Source organism: Rana temporaria, chromosome 10 (genome assembly GCF_905171775.1).
Source record: "Rana temporaria chromosome 10, aRanTem1.1, whole genome shotgun sequence".
Classification (NCBI taxonomy): domain Eukaryota; kingdom Metazoa; phylum Chordata; class Amphibia; order Anura; family Ranidae; genus Rana; species Rana temporaria.
The window spans coordinates 2,047,190-2,063,399 of record NC_053498.1 but is presented as its reverse complement, the minus strand read 5'-3'; the positions used below and the strand labels follow the sequence as shown (position 1 = coordinate 2,063,399).

The 16,210-nt window shown below is 52.7% G+C and overlaps 1 protein-coding gene across 1 annotated transcript in view; it reads right to left on the bottom strand.

Annotated features, from left to right (window-relative positions):
• Window positions 1–15,148, bottom strand: part of FAM131C (family with sequence similarity 131 member C) — a gene marked incomplete at its 5' end in the record, with an annotated part of 16,770 nt that extends 1,622 nt beyond the window's left edge. Inside the window, 4 exons of the mRNA XM_040326963.1 lie at window positions 2,658–2,768; window positions 7,683–7,865; window positions 10,621–10,714; window positions 14,966–15,148. Coding sequence (XP_040182897.1) covers window positions 2,658–2,768; window positions 7,683–7,865; window positions 10,621–10,714; window positions 14,966–15,148 — 571 coding nt within the window. The remainder of the gene's footprint in view (window positions 1–2,657; window positions 2,769–7,682; window positions 7,866–10,620; window positions 10,715–14,965) is intronic.
• Between the last annotated feature and the right edge of the window lie 1,062 nt (window positions 15,149–16,210).

Below are 16,210 nucleotides of genomic sequence, written 5' to 3'. Positions count from 1 at the left end.
AAGAGAGAGAGAGAGAGAGAGAGAAAGAAAGAAAGAGAGAGAGAGAAAGAAAGAGAGAGAGAGAAAGAAAGAGAGAGAGAGAGCGAGAAAGAGAGAGAGAAAGAAAGAGAGAGAGAAAGAAAGAGAGAGAGAAAGAAAGAGAGAAAGGGAGAGAGAGAGAGAGAGAGAGAGAGAGAGAGAGAGAGAGAGATGCAATGACACAATTCTGCCACAAGAGGGCTGCCTAGAAAAATAAAACATGAACAGATCCTGTGTCCGAACTTACAAAGCTGCTGCCCCCTAGTGGATTCTTCATAAAACGAGGCCAGAGAGGAGAAGTGGGGGGGATCTACCTGCCAGGGGGGGAGAAAACCTTCCCAGCTCTATGCAGAGCTAAAGAAAACGTTCCGGGTGGAGCGCCCCTTTAAGGACCCACATTGCGGCTCCTCGCCTCAAACGCGCCTCAGGCTCCTAAACTGGGTTGGTTCTATTAATCAGGAATAGAAGGCGCTGTGTGTGCCCGCGCGCTCACCAGGAGGACGCAGCGGATGGCGGTGCCCCGAGGGACCCGTTAAGCAGATGGGTCCCGTTAACCCTCGCTCTGCCGGCCGGGCTATATTCCGCCCATTACAGAAAGACGTCTTTTGTACTGCGCACATTTCTTATTTACAGTCACAAAGGGGCAGCGACACGACTCTTACCCCATGTGAGGGCAAGGGCATCCTAATAGCATCATGGGCCCCTGGGCAAAGTAATGCTCTACCAGCCTGCCCCAATTTATGCACCTACCCTCAAGAATGAAAGTATTAATAGTTGATAGAATTAAACATATATTTATTAGTACTTGGTAATTGTTAATGAATTAATTAGCAAAATTGATTTTAAACAATTATAAAAATCATTCAATAAATCAAAGACTAAGCAACACAAAGGGAAAAGTGCAGGGGGGTCAGGAGGGCACAATACTGAGGGATCCGGAGGGCAAAGTACAGGGGGGGGGGGCAGAAGGGCACAGTAAAGGGGGGTCAGGAGGGAATAGTACAGGAGGTCAGGAGGACACAGTACAGAGGTTGGGGGGGGCGGGATCAGGAGGGCACAGCAGAGTCAGGGGGGCACAGTACAGGGGGGGTCAGGGGGGCACAATACTGGAATCAGGAGGGCACAATAGAGGAGTGTCAGGAGAGCACAGTACATGAGGTCAGAAGGACACAGAACAGAGGTTGGGGGGGGGGGGGGTATCAGGAGCGCACAGCGGAGTCAGGAGGGCACAATGCTGGGATCAGGAGGGCACAGTACAGGGGGATCAGAAGGACACACTACAGGGGGGGATCTGGAGGGCACAGTAAAAGGGGGTCAGGGGGCACAGTACAGGGGGGGGATCAAGAAAGCACAGTACAGGGGGATCAGAAGGGCACAGGACAGAGGGATTAGGAGGGCACGGTACAGAAGGATCAGAAGGGCATGGTATAGAGGAATCAGGAGGGCACGGTACAGAAGGATCAGGAGGGCACGGTACAGAAGGATCAGGAGGGCACGGTACAGAAGGATCAGGAGGGCACGGTACAGAAGGATCAGGAGGGCACATGACAGAAGGATCAGGAGGGCACAGGACAGAAGGATCAGGAGGGCACGGTATAGAGGGATTAGGAAGGCACAGTTCAGGTTCCGAGATGCTGCTCAGTAAAAAGCGCATATCTGGGACAGTTGGCAAGTATGATGTAATGCAAGACTTAAATGGGGCCCCCTTGCACCTGGGGCCCCTGGTAAGTGCCCAGGAGTACCCATGCATCAAGACAGCCCCGGGTGAGGGTCAGTAGGAAACGTTCGCAGCACAGGAGACGTCATCCTTCCCTAAAGGGCGGAATACGGCCCAGCTGGCACAGCGAGGATTAACAGAACATCTTTGGACCCGATGTGCTAATAATAGCCCTAAATAGAACCCCCCCGCCCCCCCCAGAGAGAAAACCCCCCTTCATTAGTCACTACTGACGCGGAACAATTCCAGGCCTTTCTATAAATAGCAGCGCGCCTTCTTATCTGTCATGGAAGAAGCGCAAAGAAAGAAAAAGATACAAAGTATCAGTTCATGAAAATATCAAATAAAATTGTCCGTCTGCGTTTATCTTTTTAGGATGTAAACCCATCAACTCTTCTTATTGGTCGGTACGCGCGGGGGAGGGGCTTTCCGCTCTCACCCAGCCTGCAGTAACACAGGGGCCCCATCGGGAGCCCATCGGGGGCCCAACTGACCTATTAACCACCAAAACAAAGCAACAGACAGGAAATCAACGATCTTGTTTTATCCAACGAGGACAATTATATTTTATACCCATTTTCCGATTGGTTGTCCCTCACGCCTCACGCACACGGGGCGTCCGCCCATCTCTCCGAGACGCCTTTCCACCTGGCAGAAGAAAAAAAAACGCTGAACGCGCGTAAACGCGTCTAGACGCACAAAGCGTTTTTCTGAATAGACGCTCAAGCGCTTGATGTTCCTAGCTGTAACCTGCGTTTAGATACGTTCACACGCGTCAAGCATTTTGTTTTTCGTGCCAAAGCGCAGCTTTTGCCACCATGGAGGGGCGCAAAAAAAATTCCCAGAGGCCCCTGAGTGGCGCACAGTGTGCCCAAGGCCTTGACCGGCAGAGCAATGGAGATATTTGATGTCGGGACTTTACCTTGGAGCTGGCGTATCTCCCCGGAGCCCAACCCATAATGCATCTCTTCATCGTCCAGCGAGGACCAGGCACTCAGGGTGGCTTCAGTGATGGCGAACTGCTCGGCAACCCCTGAAATAAGAGACAGCAAAAGGGTGAATTAGACCCCAAAGAAGAAGAAGAGGCAGCTGGGTATTACAGGTACAGAACCAGAATCCCTGTACTGACCAGTCCCTGTAGGCCCCTCTCCCACTACGGGAGAGGGGCGTAGACTAGACCAATCCCCCTGCACAAGGAGAGAGAGCAGAGCTGTGGGAGGCTCCACCCACTACGGGAGAGGGGCGTAGACTAGACCAGTCCCCCTGCACAAGGAGAGAGAGCAGAGCTGTGGGAGGCTCCACCCACTACGGGAGAGGGGCGTAGACTAGACCAGTCCCCCTGCACAAGGAGAGAGAGCAGAGATGTGAGAGGCTCCACCCACTACGGGAGAGGGGCGTAGACTAGACCAATCCCCCTGCACAAGGAGAGAGAGCAGAGATGTGAGAGGCTCCACCCACTACGGGAGAGGGGCGTAGACTAGACCAATCCCCCTGCACAAGGAGAGAGAGCAGAGATGTGAGAGGCTCCACCCACTACGGGAGAGGGGCGTAGACTAGACCAGTCCCCCTGCACAAGAAGAGAGAGCAGAGCTGTGGGAGGCTCCACCCACTACGGGAGAGGGGCGTAGACTAGACCAATCCCCCTGCACAAGGAGAGAGAGCAGAGATGTGAGAGGCTCCACCCACTACGGGAGAGGGGCGTAGACTAGACCTGTCCCCCTGAATAAGGAGAGCAGAGCTGTGGGAGGCTCCACCCACTACGGGAGAGGGGCGTAGACTAGACCAGTCCCCCTGCACAAGGAGAGAGAGCAGAGCTGTGGGAGGCTCCACCCACTACGGGAGAGGGGCGTAGACTAGACCAGTCCCCCTGCACAAGGAGGGAGAGCAGAGCTGTGGGAGGCTCCACCCACTACGGGAGAGGGGCGTAGACTAGACCAGTCCCCCTGCACAAGGAGGGAGAGCAGAGCTGTGGGAGGCTCCACCCACTACGGGAGAGGGGCGTAGACTAGACCAGTCCCCCTGCACAAGGAGAAAGGGCAGAGCTGTGAGAGGCTCCACCCACTACGGGAGAGGGGCGTAGACTAGACCAGTCCCCCTGCACAAGGAGAGAGGGCAGAGCTGTGAGAGGCTCCACCCACTATGGGAGAGGGGCGTAGACTAGACCAGTCCCCCTGCACAAGGAGAGAGGGCAGAGCTGTGGGAGGCTCCACCCACTACGGGAGAGGGGCGTAGACTAGACCAGTCCCCCTGCACAAGGAGAAAGGGCAGAGCTGTGAGAGGCTCCACCCACTACGGGAGAGGGGCGTAGACTAGACCAGTCCCCCTGCACAAGGAGAGAGGGCAGAGCTGTGAGAGGCTCCACCCACTACGGGAGAGGGGCGTAGACTAGACCAGTCCCCCTGCACAAGGAGAAAGGGCAGAGCTGTGAGAGGCTCCACCCACTACGGGAGAGGGGCGTAGACTAGACCAGTCCCCCTGCACAAGAAAAGAGAGCAGAGCTGTGGGAGGCTCCACCCACTACGGGAGAGGGGCGTAGACTAGACCAGTCCCCCTGCACAAGAAAAGAGAGCAGAGCTGTGGGAGGCTCCACCCACTACGGGAGAGGGGCGTAGACTAGACCAGTCCCCCTGCACAAGGAGAGAGGGCAGAGCTGTGGGAGGCTCCACCCACTACAGGAGAGGGGCGTAGACTAGACCAGTCCCCCTGCACACTGCAGAGAGCAGAGCTGTGGGAGGCTCCACCCACTACGGGAGAGGGGCGTAGACTAGACCAGTCCCCCTGCACAAGGAGAAAGGGCAGAGCTGTGAGAGGCTCCACCCACTACGGGAGAGGGGCGTAGACTAGACCAGTCCCCCTGCACAAGGAGAGAGGGCAGAGCTGTGAGAGGCTCCACCCACTATGGGAGAGGGGCGTAGACTAGACCAGTCCCCCTGCACAAGAAAAGAGAGCAGAGCTGTGGGAGGCTCCACCCACTACGGGAGAGGGGCGTAGACTAGACCAGTCCCCCTGCACAAGGAGAGAGGGCAGAGCTGTGAGAGGCTCCACCCACTACGGGAGAGGGGCGTAGACTAGACCAGTCCCCCTGCACAAGAAAAGAGAGCAGAGCTGTGGGAGGCTCCACCCACTACGGGAGAGGGGCGTAGACTAGACCAGTCCCCCTGCACAAGGAGGGAGAGCAGAGCTGTGGGAGGCTCCACCCACTACAGGAGAGGGGCGTAGACTAGACCAGTCCCCCTGCACAAGGAGAGAGAGCAGAGCTGTGGGAGGCTCCACCCACTACGGGAGAGGGGCGTAGACTAGACCAGTCCCCCTGCACAAGGAGAGAGCAGAGCTGTGGGAGGCTCCACCCACTATGGGAGAGGGGCGTAGACTAGACCAATCCCCTGCAAAAGGAGAGAGAGCAGAGCTGTGGGAGGCTCCACCCACTACAGGAGAGGGGCGTAGACTAGACCAGTCCCCCTGCACAAGAAGAGAGAGGAGAGCTGTGAGAGGCTCCACCCATTACAGGAGAGGGGCGTAGACTAGACAAGTCCGCCTGCACAAGGAGAGAGAGCAGAGCTGTGGGAGGCTCCACCCACAACGGGAGAGGGGCGTAGACTAGACCAGTCCCCCTGCACAAGGAGAGAGAGCAGAGCTGTGGGAGGCTCCACCCGCTACGGGAGAGGGGCGTAGACTAGACCAATCCCCATGCACAAGGAGAGAGAGCAGAGCTGTGGGAGGCTCCACCCACTACAGGAGAGGGGCGTAGACTAGACCAGTCCCCCTGCACAAGAAGAGAGAGGAGAGCTGTGAGAGGCTCCACCCATTACAGGAGAGGGGCGTAGACTAGACAAGTCCGCCTGCACAAGGAGAGAGAGCAGAGCTGTGGGAGGCTCCACCCACTACGGGAGAGGGGCGTAGACTAGACCAGTCCCCCTGCACAAGGAGAGAGAGCAGATCTGTGGGAGGCTCCACCCACTACGGGAGAGGGGCGTAGACTAGACCAGTCCCCCTGCACAAGGAGGGAGAGCAGAGCTGTGGGAGGCTCCACCCACTACGGGAGAGGGGCGTAGACTAGACCAGTCCCCCTGCACAAGGAGAGAGAGCAGAGCTGTGGGAGGCTCCACCCACTACGGGAGAGGGGCGTAGACTAGACCGGTCCCCCTGCACAAGGAGAGAGAGCAGAGCTGTGGGAGGCTCCACCCACTACGGGAGAGGGGCGTAGACTAGACCAGTCCCCCTGCACACTGCAGAGAGCAGAGCTGTGGGAGGCTCCACCCACTACGGGAGAGGGGCGTAGACTAGACCAGTCCCCCTGCACAAGGAGAGAGAGCAGATCTGTGGGAGGCTCCACCCACAACGGGAGAGGGGCGTAGACTAGACCAGTCCCCCTGCATAAGGAGAGCAGAGCTGTGGGAGGCTCCACCCACTACGGGAGAGGGGCGTAGACTAGACCAGTCCCCCTGCACAAGGAGAGAGAGCAGAGCTGTGGGAGGCTCCACCCACTACGGGAAAGGGGCGTAGACTAGACCGGTCCCCCTGCACAAGGAGGGAGAGCAGAGCTGTGGGAGGCTCCACCCACTACAGGAGAGGGGCGTAGACTAGACCAGTCCCCCTGCACAAGGATAGAGGGCAGAGCTGTGGGAGGCTCCACCCACTACGGGAGAGGGGCGTAGACTAGACCAGTCCCCCTGCACAAGGATAGAGGGCAGCAGTGATTGGTCTTTATCACACGGGATTACTGGAAGAAGATTCCGGAAGAAGTTTCATGGCCGATGGATTTATTATCTCGGAGTTCGGCTTGGAAACTTTCCAGAACTTTCTCAGCGGTGGAGAAGCTCGGAGTCATTTATTATCGCAGACGTGAGAAGCAGCTGCACAGCAGATCTGCCCCAGAAACCTGACACTTCCAGGATCCGAGGGGTAGGAAATGAGGCTCATTAAAGAATGAATCATGAAGGGTGTCCAGAGATTCCCCCGGGATGGGGGAGGGGGGAATTGGGTCACCGAGGAGAGAGAAGACTGACCGGCAGCTGCAGATGGAAAATTAATAATAGACTGCTTGCCTGACCGCTGCTTCCTACTGAACCTCTGCTGCCTGACCGCTGCTTCCTACTGAACCTCTGCTGCCTGACCGCTGCTTCCTACTGAACCTCTGCTGCCTGACCGCTGCTTCCTACTGAACCTCTGCTGCCTGCCTGACCGCTGCTTCCTACTGAACCTCTGCTGCCTGACCGCTGCTTCCTACTGAACCTCTGCTGCCTGACCGCTGCTTCCTACTGAACCTCTGCTGCCTGCCTGACCGTTGCTTCCTACTGAACCTCTGCTGCCTGCCTGACTGCTGCTTCCTACTGAACCTCTGCTGCCTGACCGCTGCTTCCTACTGAACCTCTGCTGCCTGCCTGCCTGGCCTTCTCTGCTTCCTACTGAGCCTCTGCTTCCTGCCTGCCTGGCCTTCTCTGCTTCCTACTGAGCCTCTGCTTCCTGCCTGCCTGACCTTCTCTGCTCCCTACTGAACCTCTGCTTCCTGCCTGGCTCACTCTTCTTCCCAGCGCTTCAATTCCCGATCTTTTGAGACCCGCTACTGATTTAGACACACTGGATGTCACTCCCATTTCTGCTCCCTACTTATCTTTTCCCATTTCTGCTCCCCATTCATTCCTCCAGAACCTTTTCTTTTTCACCAATAACAATCGTTATTATCTGTATAGTTGGCTGAAGGGCGATCTAAAGGAGTCCACAGAGAGTTGGCCAATCATCTTATAACATTTTTGAAGTACCATCCGCCCCCCCGCCCCCCCGGAACCCGGCACCTGCACACAGACGGCCTTCTAAAGTCTCCAGCTCACCCCGCTCCTGGTCGGTCTGAACAGAGCAGAACTCCTCCTGCAGGGGTCGCCTACTGGGTGAGGAAAATAACCCAACAAAACCCAAAACCCACCACCGGTTCTGTAGGCCCCCTCCGTACCGGCTGCAAAGCGCGCCTCTTTCAGCTCATCGGTGAGATCGGAGTAATGCTCCTCGTCGGTCAGAGAAGGGTCCCAGCTGGACTGGGGGGCGCTCCAACCCTTCCACGCTATCAGGTGGGCCACACGTCCCCGGGCCATGGCTGTGGGCTTGGTGATGTGATCCTTGATGGTCTGAACCAAACCTGGAAACCGGAAAGGAAAGGACAAAGTCTTATTGTGTGTGAGGGGCCAATCCTTGCACGTCAGGGGGGGCCCCAATCGTTGCACGTCAGGGGGGGCCGCCCAATCGTTGCACGTCAGGGGGGGCCGCCCAATCGTTGCACGTCAGGGGGGGCCGCCCAATCGTTGCACGTCAGGGGGGGCCGCCCAATCGTTGCACGTCAGGGGGGGCCGCCCAATCGTTGCACGTCAGGGGGGGCCGCCCAATCGTTGCACGTGAGGGGGGGCCGCCCAATCGTTGCACTTCATGGGGGCCCAATCGTTGCACGTCGGGGGGGCCCCCAATCGTTGCACGTCAGGGGGGCCCCCAATCGTTGCACGTCAGGGGGGGCCCCCAATCGTTGCACGTCAGGGGGGGCCAATCGTTGCACGTCAGGGGGGGCCAATCGTTGCACGTCAGGGGGGCCAATTGTTGCACGTCAGGGGGGACCAATCGTTGCACGTCAGGGGGGGCCAATTGTTGCACGTCAGGGGGGGCCAATCGTTGCATGTCAGGGGGGCCAATCATCCGAGGGTTGGGGGGCGGATGGTGTCCCTGAATGGTAGTTTGAAAATGTGGTCACCCTAGATCAGCGCAGATCAATATTGGGGGGCATCCCCTCTCTTGGTTCCTCCTCCTTCTCTTATGCAGGATACCCGAGGAGGGGCCGAGGAGAAACCCCAGCTGCTGCAGAGGGGGAGATTTCAGGGTGAAAGGGGCAGGTGCCCCGGGGCTAGCGCACCCCTACCAGGTAAATTTGTAGAGCCAAGTGTTGGAACTTGCTCTGGAACTAGGCTACGGGATCCAGACAGAATCCGCGGGATGCCGGGATTTTGATGGAATTCCAGGACAGTCCCGCAGATTCTGGGATGGTTGGGGAGATTTCAGGGTGATGGGGGGGATGCGGGGCAGGTGCCCCGGGGCTAGCGCACCCCTACCAGGTAAATTTGTAGAGCCAAGTGTTGGAACTTGCTCTGGAACTAGGCTACGGGATCCAGACAGAATCCGCGGGATGCCGGGATTTTGATGGAATTCCAGGACAGTCCCGCAGATTCTGGGATGGTTGGGGAGATTTCAGGGTGATGGGGGGATGCGGGGCAGGTGCCCCGGGGCTAGCGCACCCCTACCAGGTGAATTTGTAGAGCCAAGTGTTGGAACTTGCTCTGGAACTAGGCTACGGGATCCAGCCAGAATCCGCGGGATGCTGGGATTTTGATGGAATTCCAGGACAGTCCCGCAGAATCTGGGATGGTTGGGGAGATTTTAGGGTGATAGGGGGAAACGGGGCAGGTGCCCCGGGGCTAGCACACCCCTACCAGGTGAATTTGTAGAGCCAAGTGTTGGAACTTGCTCTGGAACTAGGCTACGGGACCCAGCCAGAATCCGCGGGATGCCGGGATTTTTATGGAATTCCAGGACAGTCCCGCAGATTCTGGGATGGTTGGGGAGATTTCAGGGTGATGGGGGGATGCGGGGCAGGTGCCCCGGGACTAGCGCACCCCTACCAGGTGAATTTGTAGAGCCAAGTGTTGAAACTTGCTCTGGAACTAGGCTACGGGACCCAGTCAGAATCCACGGGATGCCGGGATTTTGATGGAATTCCAGGACAGTCCCGCAGAATCCGGGATGGTTGGGGAGATTTCAGGGTGATAGGGGGATGCGGGGCAGGTGTCCCGGGGCTAGCGCACCCCTACCAGGTAAATTTGTAGAGCCAACGTGTTGGAACTTGCTCTGGAACTAGGCTACAGTTTTCAGCCAGAATCTGCGGGATGACAGGATTTTGATGGAATTCCAGGACAGTCCCGCAGATTCTGGGATGGTTGGGGAGATTTCAGGATGATGGGGGGATGCGGGGCAGGTGCCCCGGGGCTAGCGCACCCCTACCAGGTGAATTTGTAGAGCCAAAGTGTTGGAACTTGCTCTGGAACTAGGCTACGGGATCCAGCCAGAATCCGCAGGATGCCGGGATTTTGATGGAATTCCAGGACAGTCCCGCAGAATCTGGGATGGTTGGGGAGATTTCAGGGTGATAGGGGGATGCGGGGCAGGTGCCCCGGGGCTAGCGCACCCCTACCGGGTGAATTTGTAGAGCCAAAGTGTTGGAACTTGCTCTGGAACTAGAATAACGGGATCCAGCCAGAATCCACTGGATGCCAGGATTTTGATGGAATTCCAGCACACTCCCGCAAAATCCGGGATGGTTGGGAAGTATAAATTTTGTGGCCCTAAGAACTATGCACCCAGGAAAAACTTCCCCGTGCCCAGCCTCCCCCCCCATACTACACCACCGCTCAATCTCTAACCTACAGCTGCTTTCAGGTCTTCTACCATGGCGTTTAGTTGGACCATCTATGGTGGCCTCATATAGACCTCTGACCGGGGATGGGCCGGGGGGCCATCACTCTCCTATAATTTTTATGTCTTTTGCAAATCTTCTGACATTTGGTCACTTAAATGTTCTGTGTGTGTCGGTGAAAAAGGCGAAGGGGACCCAGCGAGGGTCAGATCTGTGCGGTTTCCACAGAAACACTCATCAAAACGACTCTCAAAGATTGGAGCCAATTACTGGAATGTCTGCGAGTGAGAGACCCTCCAACCCATCGCCGGCCCTCCGCATACAGATGTCAGAATTAGCAGATGATTGGGAACAAGAAAACCAGAACCGAGGCGCCAAAGTGTTACCGGGACAGAATGTGCAGACGCGTCTCTTCAATGTTCCCGACAATCGCGCCACTCACCGATCAGGGACGAGGTCGCCAACTCCGTGATGTCATAGCTCACCGAATTTGCTTTGGATTCGCACATAAAGCCGTTGGGCGTCTTAAAACATTTCTGTGAGAGAAATCAAAAGACGGGCAAAGATTAGATCAGGACGATAAATCTCTAATAAAATTATTGATCTTTACCAATTACTAAACTGATCACCGACCTTCCCTCATCCGGGGAGCCGGGGAAATGGAGGCGATCGTATGGAGAGGAATCCCCAGCGATCGGCCTCAAAATTCAAAACTAATCACATGCTGATCAATGCGTTTGTTGGCAAGGAAACCAAATTCGATCCCAAATGATAACCCCAAACTATATCCCCAACAATGATATTCCCAACAATTATAAGCCCAACTATATCCCCAATAATGATAAGCCCAACAATGATATCCCCAACAATGATAAGCCCAACAATGATAATCCCAACTATATCCCCAATAATGATAAGCCCAACAATGATAAGCCCAACAATGATAAGCCCAACAATAAGCCCAACTACATCCCCAACAATGATAAGCCCAACAATGATAAGCCCAACTATATCCCCAACAATGATAAGTCCAACAATGATAAGCCCAACAATGATAACCCCAACAATGATAAGCCCAACAATGATAAGCCCAACAATGATAACCCCAACAATGATAAGCCCAACAATGATAAGCCCAACAATGATAACCCCAACAATGATAAGCCCAACAATGATAATCCCAACTATATCCCCAACAATGATAAGCCCAACAATGATAAGCCCAACAATGATAAGCCCAACAATGATAAGCCCAACTATATCCCCAACAATGATAAGCCCAACAATGATAAGCCCAACAATGATAAGCCCAACAATGATAAGCCCAACAATAAGCCCAACTACATCCCCAACAATGATAAGCCCAACAATGATAAGCCCAACAATGATAATCCCAACTATATCCCCAATAATGATAAGCCCAACAATGATAATCCCAACTATATCCCCAATAATGATAAGCCCAACAATGATAAGCCCAACAATGATAAGCCCAACAATAAGCCCAACTACATCCCCAACAATGATAAGCCCAACAATGATAAGCCCAACAATAAGCCCAACTACATCCCCAACAATGATAACCCCAACAATGATAACCCCAACAATGATAAGCCCAACAATGATAAGCCCAACTATATCCCCAACAATGATAAGCCCAACAATGATAAGCCCAACAATGATAAGCCCAACAATGATAAGCCCAACAATGATAAGCCCAACAACATCCCCAACAATGATAACCCCAACAATGATAACCCCAACAATGATAACCCCAACAATGATAACCCCAACAATATCCCCAATAATGATAAGCCCAACAATGATAAGCCCAACTATATCCCCAACAATGATATCCCCAACAATGATAAACCCAACAATGATAAACCCAACAATGATAAACCCAACAATGATAAACCCAACAATGATAAACCCAACAATGATATCCCCAACAATGATATCCCCAACAATGATAAGCCCAACAATGATATCCCCAACAATGATAAGCCCAACTATATCCCCAACAATGATATCCCCAACAATGATATCCCCAACAATGATAAGCCCAACAATGATAAGCCCAACAATGATAAGCCCAACAATGATAAGCCCAACAATAAGCCCAACTACATCCCCAACAATGAATAGCCCAACAATGATAACCCCAACAATGATAAGCCCAACAATGATAAGCCCAACTATATCCCCAACAATGATAAGCCCAACAATGATAAGCCCAACAATGATAAGCCCAACAATGATAAGCCCAACAATGATAATCCCAACAATGATAATCCCAACTATATCCCCAATAATGATAAGCCCAACAATGATAATCCCAACTATATCCCCAATAATGATAAGCCCAACAATGATAAGCCCAACAATGATAAGCCCAACAATAAGCCCAACTACATCCCCAACAATGATAAGCCCAACAATGATAAGCCCAACAATAAGCCCAACTACATCCCCAACAATGATAACCCCAACAATGATAACCCCAACAATGATAAGCCCAACTATATCCCCAACAATGATAAGCCCAACAATGATAAGCCCAACAATGATAAGCCCAACAATGATAAGCCCAACAACATCCCCAACAATGATAACCCCAACAATGATAACCCCAACAATGATAACCCCAACAATGATAACCCCAACAATGATAACCCCAACAATGATAACCCCAACAATGATAACCCCAACAATATCCCCAATAATGATAAGCCCAACAATGATAAGCCCAACTATATCCCCAACAATGATAAACCCAACAATGATAAACCCAACAATGATAAACCCAACAATGATAAACCCAACAATGATAACCCAACAATGATAAACCCAACAATGATATCCCCAACAATGATAAACCCAACAATGATATCCCCAACAATGATATCCCCAACAATGATAAGCCCAACAATGATATCCCCAACAATGATAAGCCCAACTATATCCCCAACAATGATATCCCCAACAATGATATCCCCAACAATGATAAGCCCAACAATGATAAGCCCAACAATGATAAGCCCAACAATGATAAGCCCAACAATGATAAGCCCAACAATAAGCCCAACTACATCCCCAACAATGATAAGCCCAACAATGATAACCCCAACAATGATAAGCCCAACAATGATAAGCCCAACAATGATAATCCCAACTATATCCCCAATAATGATAAGCCCAACAATGATAAGCCCAACAATGATAAGCCCAACAATGATAAACCCAACAATGATAAACCCAACAATGATAAGCCCAACAATGATAAGCCCAACAATGATAAGCCCAACAATGATAAGCCCAACAATGATAAGCCCAACTATATCCCCAACATTGATAACCCCAACAATGATAAGCCCAACAATGATAAGCCCAACAATGATAAGCCCAACAATGATAAGCCCAACAATGATATCCCCAACAATGATATCCCCAACAATGATATCCCCAACAATGATATCCCCAACAATGATAAGCCCAACAATGATAAGTCCAACAATGATAAGCCCAACAATGATAAGCCCAACAATGATAAGCCCAACTATATCCCCAACAATGATAACCCCAACAACCATAAGCCCACCTATATCCCCAACAATGTAATCACCAACAATGTAATCCCCAACAATGTAATCCCCAACAATGATATCCCCAACAATGATAACCCCAACAATGATAACCCCAACAATGATAACCCCAACAATGATAACCCCAACAATGATAACCCCAACAATGATAAGCCCACCTATATCCCCAATGATGATATCCCCAACAATGTAATCCCCAACAATGATATCCCCAACAATGTAATCCCCAACAATGTAATCCCCAACAATGTAATCCCCAACAATGTAATCCCCAACAATGATAAGCCCAACAATGATAAGCCCAACAATGATAAGCCCAACAATGATAAGCCCAACAATGATAAGCCCAACTATATCCCCAACAATGATAACCCCAACAACGATAAGCCCACCTATATCCCCAACAATGATATCCCCAACAATGATAAGCCCAACAATGATAAGCCCAACAATGATAAGCCCAACAATGATAAGCCCAACAACGATAAGCCGAACTATATCCCCAACAATGATAAGCCCAACAATGATAAGCCCAACTATAACCCCAACAATGATAAGCCCAACAGTGATAAGCCCAACAGTGATAAGCCCAACTATATCCCCAACAATGATAAGCCCAACAATATCCCAAATGATGACCAACTGTATCCCCAATAATGATATCCCCAATGATGATAAGCCCAATAATGATAACCCTAACTATATCCCCAATGAGATCCCCAATGATATCCTAAGTCAGGCATTAACACTAACCCTAATTCTAGTTCTACCTCAGAGCACTGCAGGGGGCGACAGAACTGTCAACTGTCGCATCTGAAGTGTGAAAACACAGAGGTTCCGACCAGTGTACGGCAGCTGAAGTTCCATGCAGATCTTCTGTAAAAGTTGAGCTTGTCCCAAACCTCCCCTTCTCACTTCTCCAGGATGAACCGCATCAGTGACCACTGTTGGGAGGAAGGGGCGGGGCCAGGCTGGGCGTTACCAGGAGGAGCGGTGATCTGCATGCGACTTTAGCTGCCTGCCTGGATCTTGTGACCAATCCGTCTCGTCCAATCTCTGCCCCCCCCTCCCCCATGTCTTACCATACGTTGGACGTTTTCGTCCGATTGGCCCTCCCATACATCCCCCAGATCGGCACAACCATCCATTTTCGATCCACCAATCCCCGGTGGGAGGACTCACCTTCCCCAGGACCTCCTCGTCCTCTTCCTCCTCCTCATCCTCCTCCGGGCTCTCGGTGGGGGCGGCGCCCTCCGGTGGCGGGGGGATTTCTGCAGACGGCGGGGGATTGGCCGGCTTGGTGTTGTTGTTGGACAGTTGGAATTCTTTGTGACCGCTGAAGAAAAACTCTAAAAACAGAGAAAAAAAATTAATTTACTGAGCGACAAAAAGTTCCCACTTCTCTATTCTTGTCCCAAGATCTGACACTCTAGAATGTGTCCCTTCTATGGAATCCACTTCTACATTCTATACAATGTTTCTTTATTATTTCATTCATTTTATACTAAAGGGAACCTGTCCAGGGGCGTACCCAGAGCACTTGGCACCCGGGGCGGATGACCCCCCTAGCCCCCCAGTTGGTACGCCACTGAACCTGTCAATGTTGTTACAAGTCAGGGAATCAATTCCTGGATCCTCCATGTTGTTGGGTCATCACAGCTTCCATCAGAAGCTTCTCACACAGGCTTTTTTTATTTTTTTTATTTGTGATTTTCCTTAAAAATAAAAACTTCCCGCGGACATTTTACGCCTCGGCGGTAGATTTCCCGGGATGATGGCGGTTGTGGTGGGAATTCGGTGATTGGAAGGGGCAGATCTATATTTTGCCCTCACTATTTTATTATTGCCCCCCCCTTGTCAGCCCCACCCTGTGCCCCTCCCCCCACCTTGGTACAGAGATCTCAGCGGGCATCTCGGCTTTTTTCAATTGGATACAATGAATCCGTTTTTTTTTTTTGTTCCCCTTCTGATGTCACGTCGGCGCTCCGTACAGTACATCGCCATGGTAACCGAGCTCTGCGTTCAGCATCGCCGTAACAAAGCTCTGCGGGGTGCGAGCGGCTCTGCGGCCTCCCGAGTGCCTTACAGTAGAGGATGGCGAGGAAGGCTAGACAGTTACCATGGCAACCGAGGTACGCGTGCGCTCACACGGAAAACCAGCCAAACGCACAAACATCCCACACAATGGTGGGAGCGTTCCACCGTGTCACCAACCCGCTGACCGTGCCAGGGACCGCCAGCTATGCCAGGGACCGTCAGCTATGCCAGGGACCGTCAGCCACACCAGCCATGTCAGGGAACGCCAGCTATGCCAGGGACCGCCAGCCACACCAGCCATGTCAGGGAACGCCAGCCATGCCAGGGAGCGCCAGCTATGCCAGGGACCACCAGCCACGCCAGGGAACGCAAGCTATGCCAGGGACCACC